This window comes from Patagioenas fasciata, chromosome 6 (assembly GCF_037038585.1).
Source record: "Patagioenas fasciata isolate bPatFas1 chromosome 6, bPatFas1.hap1, whole genome shotgun sequence".
NCBI lineage: Eukaryota > Metazoa > Chordata > Aves > Columbiformes > Columbidae > Patagioenas > Patagioenas fasciata.
In genome coordinates, this window is record NC_092525.1 from 7,836,275 (window position 1) to 7,849,821 (window position 13,547).

Genomic DNA, 13,547 nt, shown 5'->3' on the forward strand with positions numbered 1-13,547 from the left:
TCTGTTTGCAAGAGAAACCATTTATTTTGGTAGGAGGTATGTTCACTAATAAGGCTTCTGTTCTTCACAGTAAACAACATATTAACAAACCACAAATAACAAAGTAGAAGCTGCAGAAGGGTTATGGTGTGATAATTAAGTACAATGGCGACCCATACGAACAGAAAATGCCAAGGAGCTAAAACAAAGCACCAACAGCTCTGTTTGTTGACAGACGCGGGAGCCACGTTGTTAGTTAATTGGTGGCGGTGCGAGGCGTGCAGCCCCCGGTCCCCGGCGGCGCTGGGTGGGCGGGGGGCGGCGCAGCCCGTGCTGCTGGGCGCGGGGCCCCGGGAAGGAGTCGCGGTCCTTGATGCACCCGAGCTCTCAGCCTTGGCGTTTGGGCTGGGATCTGTGTCTCCAGTCACACCCAGGTGAGTTACCGGTTTCCCTGCGGTTGCAGTCTGCAGGATTGTGTTGGTTGCCTGGGCTTACTTGCAGGTATTTTTTCCCAAATGTGGAAGAGACTTGTTCTGTCCTTCCCAGCTTTTCTTTTGGGAAACCAGACCCAAAGGATTGCGGAGAGCCCCGCGTGCCGGCCTTTCTGTGCCGCAGGCAGCAGTGGGCTGGAGCAGACACCGAAACGTTAGAAAATGCACTAAGATACTTAATTAGCATCCTTCTGTAATCGCAACCTTAAATGCACTACTTTGGCTGGATTTTTACATAACAGGGTTGCTTTCTGAGATAATAAGGTTTCAATAATTGAAGCAGCACCTGAGGAGGATCACGATTGGAGTGCCGGTAATAGGAATGCGAAATCGAGTCTGGTTTTAGGAATGGTTTTCTCTCCAGACATTTAGCAGCAGCTCACTGTGGCACAGGAAGTTTCAGAAGACACGTTCCTGCTTTGGGAACCAGAATAACCTGCTTGGGGATTTTTATTGGTTGGTTTGTTTGTGGGGGGGTTGGTTTTGTTTTAAATTCTCTTGCAGTCAGAGATGAAATTACATTGATTCCGGTGGATTTGGGAAGCTTTTAGTATTTGTTTCAATAATTATCTGTAATTATCCAATAACGCAATGGAAATACAAATGTATATAGTTTGCCTGATGTAGCTGGGGGGAAGAGAAAGAGGAGCAATACTGGTTAATTGGTAACAAAATTAGTGGGTTATGATTTTAAGAAAAAAATACATGTAGCATTTCTTAGTAATTCATCATATTTGGAATGCTTGGCACAAGGCTTTCAAAAATAATTGTGGAAAGTAGTGGCTTTATACAATTACCTATAAACCAAATTTTACTTTGAAACAATGTTTATTGGTGTGCATTTGCATTTATACAGGAAAAGGCTAATAATCCATTATTCACAAGCAAACTTCTGGTAACTGGTGTGCTCACACAGCAAAATACACCAAAGCAGATTTACCAGGGAAAATCAGTTTGAAAATGGAAGTGAAGAAGAACCGTTTCACGTTTCGGTGGGGGAGTCGTGTTGGGTTGGTGCTGCTCGCACCATCAGTTCCATTGGAACTTTAGGAAACTCACCTGGGACTGCAGGTTTCCTTTCATCTCGACTCGCGTGTTCTCGTAATGCTCCAAAAGATCTTAACTCGCACAAAAATGGATATATCCAGGCATTGGTTACGGTAGGAAACCGGGCCTTCTTGCAATTCGTGTTGGGGATTCTGTTTATTATTATTTGGTTTATTGTTATTACAAAATAGTAATGATAATGACACACAATATCTATTTCTTAGTGCACATCTGGGGAATTCGTACTCACAGCCTCAGTTACGCTGGCAGAGGGGCTCAGACCTCTCCCCGCTGAACATCTGCCCGGTGAAGACAAGCAGCTCCCAACAGTCCGCTCACCATGTCCGCTTCTTCTTGTCTTTGCAGGTGACCCAGCTGGACCCAAACAAGTCATTACTGGAGGTAAAACTGTATCCTCAAGAAACCCTTTTCCTGGAGGCGAAGGAGTAGCTGGAGCAGGGTGGCAGGACTGAGCTCCGGGCCGGGCCGGCGGCAGCGCCGCTCGCCCCGCTGGGCACCACGGCCCGCAGAGCCCCGGCCGCAGCTCCACGCGTCCCAGCCCGTCTGACCGAGCGGAGGGTGGATTCTGCTGGGAACACTGAACCTTACGACTCTGTTGCTCACTTATCATCCAGCTTTTGTTACAATTAATGCACTGTTAAAATGTGAGTGATTGTTAAGTAGGATTTTTACTCCTCAAATGCCCCTTTTTCACCAAGAAATCTTGGACATTTCTGCCTGTACTTTTGACACTAGAATGCTGTATATTTGATATCTCGCTGAGCCAGTGCTCTCATATATATGCATTTTATTTCTGTGTTTGAATTTCTACTTTGTCAACTAATTTAAAAAGGCAGAAAAAATTCTCAGCCATGGAAATTTAACAGTATTATAGTAGAAAGCATATAATTTTTGTTAGTACTTTCCGACTTCTTTGATAAGGTGTAAGGTTTTGTTTGAAGAATATAGTTTGACATATATGCGAGATATTTATTTACTGGTTCTGCTTTGGGTCTCAGTTCTGATTCAGTTTAGGGAGCATTTTCCATTACATTGCAGTGTGCGAAACTGCTTATTGCATGATGTGAATATTTAAATAACATTGGAGATGGCCAGTACCAGACACCTGGTATCTTGGCAACACTTCAGGAATCAGATGATATTGAATATCAGCTGGTAAAAACTTTCCAAACACCGGATACAAAAGTTCTTTATTTCGCATTGTGAGAGAAAGGGCAGTTCCCATTTTAGCAGTTTTCCGTCATTCTGGCACTTGTTTGTATCCCATTACTCGGCTGCTTTAAAGCACCTTGTTTTGATCAAACAATGAGTATCTTAGGAGGTGGTGTAACTAGAAATCTGCCTTATCATTGCACACCTTGGACATCTACCAACAGATGACTGATCGCGTCTCAGTGGAAGAAGCCCTGGCGCTCAGGTCCGAGACGCTCGCAGCAGCCCGTGCGGCGGGGAGCGCCCGGCGCCTCCCGTGCCACCCGCGGGACGAGCGCGCTGACCCCAGGCCGCGGGGCGCCCGAGCTGCCGAACCGCAGGGACCGCGGGGGTGCCTCTGCTTTGGATCTCTGGGCGTGCAGAGCAGTGCCCAGCAGCACGCAGAACCAGCAGCTGCTGGTCGAACCCGTCACACCGATTCCCAGATACGTTTCTATGTAATTCATAGTGTTCATCGTAGCAAAATGAGTTCTGTGAGCAAAAACCAGTTGCACACATCTTTAAGTCTCTTTTCTTTAGAAGGATGGTGATGTAAAATCAAATGTATGCCTATTATTAGGGTGTTAGTGAAGCTGATATATTGTTACCTTTACCAAAAATGCAAATTTCTGAACAGGGAAAGCCTTATTCTCCCCTTTATCATTCTGTAATTAGTGAGTGCTACATCAGACACTCTTAGAAGTGAAGTATCTATGACAAAAGATTTGGAAGTGTAAGCAAATTCTAATCATTTGCGGTTCACAAATAAAGGATTCATAGCCAATAGAAAGATAAACTCGTGTAATGGAAAGCTGAATGCAGACACTTCATTCTGAACTCCTGTTTTCTTACAAAAGAATACACCATGTCTGTGAAACAAGAAATGGACATAGGCTGCAGATTGGGGCGGTGCTGTTTCCACCAACAATCCCAGAGCACACGCGGTTCCTAAGTGGTGCCTATCCTGCTCCTTCAGCTCAGCTGTCCCGAGCTGGCTGCGGCGCGGGGCGGTGCTGAACGGCTGCGGCACGAGCGAGGCGCCTGCCTTACGTCAACCAGCTTGACTCCTCTTTGATCTAATCAGGCTGTTTCCTCTCGCTCAACTTATTCTGTATTTTGACTATATATTCTTTACTTTGATACTAGTTTCATAAACTTATTAAAATGTGGCTTGAATATTTGTTGAATGTGCTGAAGTCAGTGCTCCCAAGGTTGGTTTGGCTTTTTCTTTTCTAAGTTCTTTAAGTTCTGGTTTTTTCTCCATTTTGTTCATATTACAAAACAGCCTGTCGTTCCCAGAATGTCCTAGTGATAATGAACTGGAGGTGTTCAAGGCGGCATTACTGTCCTCTGATACAAAGATACCAAGATGGGTATATAGGGATCGTTCTGCCACAACGTAAACAAGTGTATCACACTTTAAATAAAACATGATTTTGGTCCTTAATTACTTTGGGCCTGATTTCAAGAGGCAACCGTCTAGAGTCACCTTTCCAAATTACACCCTCAGTGCAAACCTATCCCTGCATAGGAACATTGACGTTCTGCACCATCATTTTCTGCTCTCCAAAACCAGGGTATTCACTTACAGGCTCTGCTGGCGTGGTTAATTAATCTACAGACTAATTCTGTAATCCACTAATACCCTAAAACTGTAACGCTGTCGCTGCAGAGCATATCCCTGCTTCTACCTGTTTATCTCCAGGTTCGTCACATCCGCGGATTATCATCGACGTGATTAACGCATTAGTTTAAGTCTTAAGGAATTAGAGCTGAGGAGTGGGCTCCTGCAGGGTGCCGGGCTCCACGGCGGCGCCGCGCTCCGGCTCGTGAGGAAGCGCCTCACCTGCGGCGCTGGTGCTGAGGGCATCGCTGGGACCTGCGGACGCGGCTCTTTGCTCGGTGTGCGCTGCCGACACCGCGGTTCAGCGGGAGTGCTGGGGGTGTTTCTAATGGAGCGATGGGGGGGGGTTGTTTATTCTTTTTAATGTAGCAGAAAAGGACTTTGGCTTTCGTAAACTGTACCTACTCAGTGACATTAGAAACTTAAAATAAATTTTCAACTACGGTACTCTTTCTACTAAACAGTGATATGATTTCACTCTTCCGTCTGTGGGGAAAGCTAAAATCGCCATGGCCCAGATTCACAGAAGTACTGAAGCGTTTCATGACCTGAGCCTCGTGGCCCGACTCTCTGAAAAAGGCACAGGAAGATTTAGGTGCCTTAAATAGGGTGCATAACAGCAAAAAAATACGTGAGTAGGTCACCAAACAAAGCAAAGCAACCCATGGAACACGCGTGGAGTCGCCGGCAGACGGGAGCAGCAGCTGGTTGGGGCGGGTGGTGGGAGGCGCTGAGGATGGAGATGTCTGCGGGTCCTGCGCGAGGCAGCCGAGCTCTGCTCTGCTGGGCCCGGCTCAGGGCTCACGGCGCTGGGACTGACATCGCGGTAAGCGCCGAGTCCTTTCTTCCAGCATTTGACTGTTTGCACAGAATACTTTTCTATTTTGAAACAGCGATGGTGGCCTTCTCCTGAGTCTCCCCGTCGTCACTGAACTTTACACGGAAGTTTTCCCATATTGTGAGTGAAGAGAAATGAGTCCCTGCCCCAGACATCCCAGAGCAATCTGAGCACCACCCCTGCACAGGCTGCTCTTCACGCGTGTCCTTTCCTGCGCTGCCAGAGCTGCTGGGCTGCGAAGCACCGGAGCCCCGAGCTCCTCAGTGCTCGAGCGTGACCGTACGCGCAGCAGTGCTGGTCCCAGTACGAGCAGCAGTGCTGGTCCCGGTACGAGCAGCAGTGCTGGTCCCGGTACGAGCGGCAGTGCTGGTCCCGGTACGAGCGGCAGTGCTGGTCCCGGTACGAGCGGCAGTGCTGGTCCCGGTACGAGCAGCAGTGCTGGTCCCGGTACAAGCGGCAGTGCTGGTCCCGGTACGAGCAGCAGCACCGGTGCCAGTACAAGCAGCAGCACCGGTACCGGTATCAGCAGCAGTGCCTATCCCATTACAAGCAGCAGCGCTGGTCCTGGGATGAGCAGCAGCGCTGGTCCTGGTATGAGCAGCAGCACTGGTACTGGTGCGAGCTGCAGCGTCCTTTGGGACATTGCTGGTGTCCTTCTGCAAACTACAGCTTATTGCTCCCAGCTGTCCCTCCAGCTGTCCTTCCAACTGTCCTTCCAGCTGTCCTTCCAGCTATCCCTCCAGCTGTCCTTCCAGCTGTCCCTCCAGCTGTCCTTCCAGGTGTTCCTCCAGCTGTCCTACCAGGTGTTCCTCCAGCTGTTCCTCCAGCTCTCCCTCCAGCTGTTCCTCCAGCTGTCCTTCCGGCTGTTCCTCCGGCTGTCCCTCCAACTGACCCTCCAGCTGTTCCTCCAGCTGTCCCTCCAGCTGTTCCTCCAGCTGTTCCTCCAGCTGTCCTTCCGGCTGTTCCTCCGGCTGTCCCTCCAACTGACCCTCCGGCTGTCCCTCCAGCTACTTGGCTTATGTTTCCTGCAGTTGCCCTCCTTTCATTAAATACTCTTTTTACACCCTGAGAACATATTAGTCCAATTATGTTTCTGGCAGGTGTCCCATCTGTGGTATTTTTAGTGATCTTCGACACCTTTGGCAGTTGTTGGTCAGGTCTGCAGTTGTGCAGGGTTTGGGTTGTGTCTCACTTTCCACACCCACGTTCTTTCCCGTTCTCCCCCTTGGGGCGTTTCAGTTGCACCGTCACTGGGGCTCTCGTGGCTCCGCTGCTGCTTGGGGCCTTCTCGAGGCTTTTCAGGTGAGATGCACATGGACGCTGAGCACCTAAGTGTCTTCAAATAGTTCTGGTTATGATTCTCTGACTTAATTTCCCTTCCTTATCTTCTTCATGCAGTTTTCTTCTTAAGGAGAAGTACTGCTATGGTGATGGGGTTCTTTTTAATAAAATAGTGAATGTAAGTGTCATTTCCTTTTCCTTGAAATGTCTTTTCTATCATTTTATTTGCCTCTAGTTTTATCTGACCTGTTGTCACAGCTCCCATGATCGTGAGTTACTACCATTTGTAAGTATTTCATACCTTGCAAACAGAGCACCCTACTCGTGATCTTGTCTTTTTGAATTTACCCAGATACCTCCCACTCTGTTTCAGCCATTTTAGAAGTTTTTAGATTATCCTAATATGTATGTAGAAATGGTTTTCTCTGGGTCTATATGCCCTGATCGATTAGGACTTGTGTTGTGTAAGGAAAAGCAACCGTATCCAAAACGTGGTAGGGATATTTTGGTGACAATTCTAAATGCACTTATCTACAAAGGAAGTTAATCAATTGTTTTGTGGATCTAACTGAAAATATCGAGGGATGTTTTAGAACTTAATATAACCTTGAATTACACAGAACACTGAGTGGCTGAAGAACACTTCTGCGTTTTCAGGGTTGGGACGAGGGCGAGCAAGACATCGTGGGACTGGTGGAGATTAACACAGAAACGAAGGTGAACTGAGGCTTTCAGTGTTAGAACTCCTTGTGAAGTTGGGTAAACTCCAAGTTTAGATGGATTGAACAATCCTCCCTAGTCGTATGAAAAGTGGTTTTACACACGTGTACTAAAAGCATTAAATGCTCTCAACTGGGAAGTCTCAGTAAACACAAACCCCTCCTTTCATTTTAGGAGCAACTTCAAGGCAAATGTGCAGTTAATTCATTTGAACATTACGTTTTGGCAGCTGTAGCATTCTTCAACATTGCCTGTATTTCAGATGTTTTCAAGTGTATTTTTTCCTTTAGATAATGCTTATTATCATATTTGCCTCCTTGTCATCAAGGAACTGCTGTGCACAAGCAGTCTTTTATCCATCAAAACCCGCCAGATTCAACAGAACACACGTTCTAACCAGTGAACCCTTTGAGAATCCTCGATATGGCTTTATGAACACCCTGCTAGTTTGTTAGGATTTATCCAGCTGCCATTGTCGTCTACGTCTGGAATCAAACCAGTTCCCCATTAAATTATCGTTGTTTTCCAAAATGAATCAAAGTGGTGATCTGATAACTCTATGCTGCTGATAGCAGAAATAATAAGGGAAATAGATTAACGCTGCTGGATTCCATAATCTAGTCCCTGCTTTAGGATTCACTGTGGTCAAATACTGTAAAACATACTTACCCACTGCAGCTCTCAGGAAGCAGCACAGCACAACCGGTGGCGCCGCACGCGAGCCATGCCATGGCACTGAGAGTCACCCTGGTGGTTCATGCCATCCGTAGTAAAATAATTTCCCACAAGCAGCCGGAATCCTTAGGAGACCAATTAAACTCACTTGATGGGGGTTCTGCACCGCTGGGCTGGTGCGAAGGGGGCGGCCGCAGCAGGACAAGAGTCCGGCTCATGGACAGAGAGCAGCCAGGCAGGGCACTGTGAGAGGACGAACTTACACTGTCCGAGAATCAAGTGATGTTACTGGAATGCTAACTTAGGCTTGATCTTTCTGTTTAAAATTCCAGCTACCAATGGAATCCTTCTTCCAATCAATTATTATTCTCATTATTTTAGAAACATTCTAAAAATTAATTATGTTTATAATTACTTGCCTATCATAATCTTATAGCAAGGAATTTATCTTCCAGAGAAAGTGGAATTAATTCCCCTCAAAGTGTTATGTGGACTTTAAAAAACACAAATCTTCCCGTTACCATAATCGCAGATACTTTTAATTGTAGGCGATCCACTCATCTCAAACAGAGGTGGATTTTCAGGTTATTTATGCACCACTAGGAAGAAGGACTAATAATTATTAATGAAGTAGGTAAGGTTCGTATGATTTTGAAGCACAGAATAAGGCTGAAGACTCTGTACAATGTAACAGTCCGTGTCATTGCTTAAGCACCACAGAATAACATCACCTCCTCACTGGAGAGGAAATTAATTGTTTTACAGAGGAAAAGAATGTTATTAATGTGAAAAAGAGGCCCTGTTCTTACAAGAAAATATTACCCAGACTTGGAATTACATGGGAAAATATATTTAAACATAGATCCACTGTAATATTAGTCTCAAAATCAATGATAAATTCTTGCGTGCTGTCCCAAGGGAAGAAAGGCTCTGCTGCAGCACAAAGCACCAGAAGATGGAGGAGCCCCTTTGGTGGAGGATTTACTGGCGACCAGTTTGTCCTGTCTGAGGCAACGAAAATCCCCAGAGCTGCGAGGAGAAAGCGCGGCGGTTCTTCAGCCAAAATAAAAGAAAGGAAAACAAGCTTGCACGACTTGTTCAAGCTCACGTTTCCCCCCCACCCCGTGGTGGTAACTTGTTGTGTCTCATAAATTCAACCGTTTTGGGTAACCGTTTGATAGTACCGAGTGCTGAACGGGAGAGCATGGCTTGTACCCGAGAACTAGCGGTTCTCGTGTTCTCTTTTTAACGCCACCTTTCCCTCCAGATCTTGGGAAAGCGGCTGCCTGTCCCTCCCGATGGCAGATCCATGGCCCCCAGTTTGCCCTCCCGCCCTGCGGTGGGAAATGGCAGCGGCCCGCCCGGTGCCCCGCAGGCGGACCCGCTCACCGCCCGCCCTGCCCGCGCCACCGAGGGACCGGCCCCGTGGGGAGCGGGACAGCCCCGCCGCCCCCGGCACGGGCCGGGACGGAGCCGCAGCGCCCGCGAGGAGCCGGCGGGCCGTGCCGAACCGCGCCCTCGCACCTCGGGGCCGCCGAGCTCCCCCCGAAAACGTCGGCGCAAAAGGAAAGGGTGGAGAGAGAAAACGCCTCCCAGCCCCTCGGGGAGCCGCCCGCGCCCAGCAGCCGCCCCGCAGCCCCGCCTGCGCTGGGGAGAAGCCGCCAGCGGAAAACCCGCACCGGGGCGGCGGGCGGAGCAGCGGCGGCCCCAGAGGTGCAGCCGAGCACCGATGCCGGCGCTGCCCGCACAGCCGCGGAGGAAAGCGCCGTTCTCCCCAGCCACAAAAAATAATAGAAATGTTTAAAATCGGACTAAAAGGTGGGATCAAAAAATGAGCGGGAGCGCGGCCTCTGGTTGCCGTTCGTTCGACGGCGGCGTGTGCCCTTCCCCGCGGGCGTGGGCGGAGACGCTCAGCCCTGCGCTGGGCGCGGGGGCGCACACGAAAAATTTGGGCACTATCGGCGAAAAAAAGAATAAGTAAATCAAATAAACACAGCACATGGAGTGGAAATCCCTGGCGTTGCCCCAGCGCCGCCCGGTCCCGCGGGGCTGGTGGCAACGGGCGCGGCACGGGGACGGGGCTGGACGTGCCGCGGTACACTGAGGACGGTCCGTCATTAACTTAAGAGCAGTCCGTGTTAGCGTAAGGGCCCCATTAAATAGCGTATGTTAGCCGTAGAAAGAATACAAGAATTTTTTTCCCCTTTAGTGCGTGTGGGTTTTGATGAAGGGTTCTCTTCTCCCGCCCTTCCGCAAACACTCTCAATATCTCTTTAACGAGGTAAGTTGTATTTATCTATCGCATTCCGGCAGGATTGTTAAGCTCCTGAGCTCCTAGGGCAACAAACATGGAGGGGGGGATCCTCTGGCAAATCCGACTGGGGCTGTCAAAATCATGAATAAAAATAAAAGGCCCAGTCTTCTGCTTTCGGCTAATGAAACAATTTAGCCCCAAAATATGGAAGCGCTCCGAGGTGCGGAGCTGGGCCGGGCAGATGCGGACCCGCGCGGGGACCCGCCCCGCACCTGGGGGTGCCGGTGCCGCTGCCGCGGGCGGGGGCACCTCCCGGACGCCCCGCCCCGACCGGGCCGCTGTGCCCCAGCGGGCACGAGGGAACGCGAGGGTTTTTAATTACACTCCTTCCCTTCGCTCCCTTCATTTTTCTGCACCCTTTGCAGCGAGACACACTTGGAATCAGAGTGGTTGTGACATTTTGGTGGCAGCTTATTGTGCGGAACACTTAAAGTTTAAAAAACAAGCCCCATAGAAGTTGAGGGGCTTAAAGCAGCCCCCTTTGTGGGGCAAGACATAGAGTTTTGATTCGGGACAATGGTGTTTCTCAAATTTCTTCCAAAAACCTGCACCCCATCTGTGATCTCAATGAAATCGCTTTTCTCTCTCCCTTCAATTCATTTGGCAAAGGCGAAGCAGATGCATGGGACGGGGTCTGAATTTTAATTATTAGGTTTTACCTGAAACAAAACAGCAAATCCTTTTTACCATGTGTTTGAAGTTAGGAGACGGGTAGGGGAATATAAAATATAATTAGAAAGCTCTCGGATCGTTAGGGAGCTGACAAGAGCCTTTTTAATGAACCTCTCGGAGCGCCCTATAGTAAATTAGCAGAGCGGAGCTTTCCTGAGTCATTCTGGCTCTGAACCGCTGCCTTCCCTTTACCTGCGTGTGCCCGTGTGTTTCCACACCGCAGGCCCACGGCTACGGAGAGGCTGCGGCACACGCGTGTTTTCCTGTGCCACGGGAGGCGCCGCTGACACGCCGGCTCCCAGCAGAGCCCCGCGGCCCCTCAGCCACCTGCGAGGTGATGGGGAGGGGACGGGGCAGCCCGCGCCCTGCGCCCCCCCGCCTGCCCGGTCCCGGTCCCGCGGGGGTTCGCGGGGGTTCGCGGGGGTTCGCGGCGCTCCCCAGCCCCCCTCCCGCCGCCCTCCGCGCATTATCTCAAAGTGCATTTAACCATCAATAAGGTGCGAAGGGAAAATTGTCTGTCACTTTAATCCATGCCCGAGGGGCTGGGAAATAAAAAGGGAGAGGGAGGGAGGGAGAGAGAAAGGGTCTTAAAGAGTCTAAAACCCGTACAAGAGCTGTGAAGAAAGCGGGAGCCGGGCTCTGCTCCCGGCCATCCCTCAATTAGCAATAAGCTGCCCGTACAGGGGAGTGGGTGCGCGGCAGCGCCGCCTTCGAAGGTGAGCGGGTTTGGTTGCGGAGACGATCCGTGGTTAAGGAAACGACCGGCTCCGCCGCCCTTCCTGCTCCCGGGGAGCGGGGCAACCGCTCCGGGCGGTCCCGCCGTGGGGCCGGGGAGCGGGGGGCGGCTCCGGGCTCCCCCCGGGCGGCCCCGGCCCGCGCTGGGCGATCCCTGCGGGAACGGGAAATTCCTGCTCGCGGCCTCCTCCTCATCTCTGAATCCGCTCCGCTGGCCCCTCGGGGGTGGGAGAAGGGGAGAGCAGCGGGGGAGGATCGGCATAGGCACCCCGCAGCCCCCCCGCTGGGGGCCCCTGGCTTTCCCCACCGGCAGGGAGCGGTTGCCTCCCCTCGCCCGCTCCGCTAAAGCGATTAAGGTTTCCTTCGCTTCCCTCGGGAAGCCGCAGCCGAGCCTCAGCCAAGCCCGGGGGACCCCAGCCAGCGCCGGGCCCGTGGGACGAAAACAGGGATTTTAATTTTTAGCTCCAGCGCAGGCGAGGAACGGGGGGGGGGGATTTGTCTGTGTGTATGTGCGCACTTTTTTTTCCCCTCTTTCTGTGTCTGTGTGCGTGTGTATGGATGGGCACAGCTCTCAGAGAAAAGAAATTTTAGAGTAACAACTAGAGGCTTTCTTGTGCAGTTATTTTAAGGGCTTTGTTCGGTGCCTGAAGGGGGATGCGCCCATTTGTTCAGGAGGGGATTCATCACATAGCCCTTTCATGTGAACCAGAGGTTAACAACCTAATGAGCACTTGCTGAAGAGATGAGGCGTGTAAAGAGCCCGATTTTCCCAAATCCCGGGCTGCTGTCTCGGGGATGTGCTACTCTAACCTCTGCTGGGCTAATAGTCTCAGCACTTCCAGCGGGGAGGCCCCGGGAGGCCCCGGGTCCAGCAGCGCTCAGGCAGGGCAGCAGCAGCGGCACAGCCCGTTTCCAATGCCCCACCGGGGAGCCGGGGGGGCCCAGCCCCGCCGCTACATATGTTGGGTCAAGTCTCCCCATTGTGAGCGTGTAAAAAGGTGTAAAAACTCAATCATCTGTAGCTTTTTTAAAGGGAGGGCTTACCCTGGATTTGTTGCATAATGGATTGTTAAAAAAGTAGAGGGTTGAATTAAAACTGTTCCCTAGTCACTTTTAATTAGACCACTCTATTTAATTAGCAAAGTTGAAACATGCAATTAAAATTAGCTCAGTTTAGCACGTATTAAAGGAAATGGGGGACGCGGCTCCGGCTCATATTAAAGCAAGTCGGAGGAGAAATGGCGGAGAAGTTTGAGTCTAAGTGAAATGACTCTGTAGAGGTAATTCAGTGAGGGACCATCTGTTAGAGGACCCACCGTCCTCCCCTTAATTACGAGCCCGGTTCTAATGTCTCTGTAATGAACCGTCCCATCAGCACCGATGCGTTACACACGGCCGGTGTCGTTGGATGGTGCAAAGCGCTTCGAGGGGCCGCATGTGTGTGTATTTATGACACGCTGCTTCCTAAAAGCCGGTGCTGGGACCCGCGCCGGGCCCGGCGGGTGCCCGGTGGGTCAGGCAGCCCCCTGTCCCCCCTCGCCCCCAGGTGCCGGTCCCTGCGGTGCAGCCGCTGGGCTGCGGGGCGCAGAGGAGCCCGCGCAGGTGTATGTGGAGCCCCGACTTTCCCTAATTTCCTTCCACAAATCTCTTTCCCTTGTCTCTTTTTCCTCCCCCACTGGGAGCCGGGAAATCGAGTTAATAATGTTTCAAATACTTGAAAAGTCCGGGCTAAGGGGAGCTCCGTCTACCTTTCCCCGCTCCGGGATCTGAAGAGGTTGCCTGGACCGGGAGGAATGTGCCTTTTTCTTGGTGGGGGGGGAGGGTAATTTTCATTATTGTAATATTGGTTTGGGGATAATTACTTTTAATGTCAAAAAGATTTAGTTTAATATCATCTCTATTAGGCTGCTGGGCGGATAATTAAAAGTGAAGATGATAGCAGCAGGGAAACAGATGGCA

The 13,547-nt window shown here is 50.5% G+C and overlaps 1 protein-coding gene across 2 annotated transcripts in view; it reads left to right on the plus strand.

The window, feature by feature from the left end:
• The window catches only part of FAF1 (Fas associated factor 1), a 155,555-nt gene extending 151,379 nt beyond the window's left edge, over positions 1-4,176 (plus strand). For both annotated transcript variants that reach the window (XM_071809880.1, XM_065842071.2), the window contains one exon: positions 1,884-4,176. In XM_071809880.1, coding sequence (XP_071665981.1) covers positions 1,884-1,967 — 84 coding nt within the window. In that variant the 3' untranslated portion in view covers positions 1,968-4,176. The remainder of the gene's footprint in view (positions 1-1,883) is intronic.
• Positions 4,177-13,547: the final 9,371 nt, after the last annotated feature.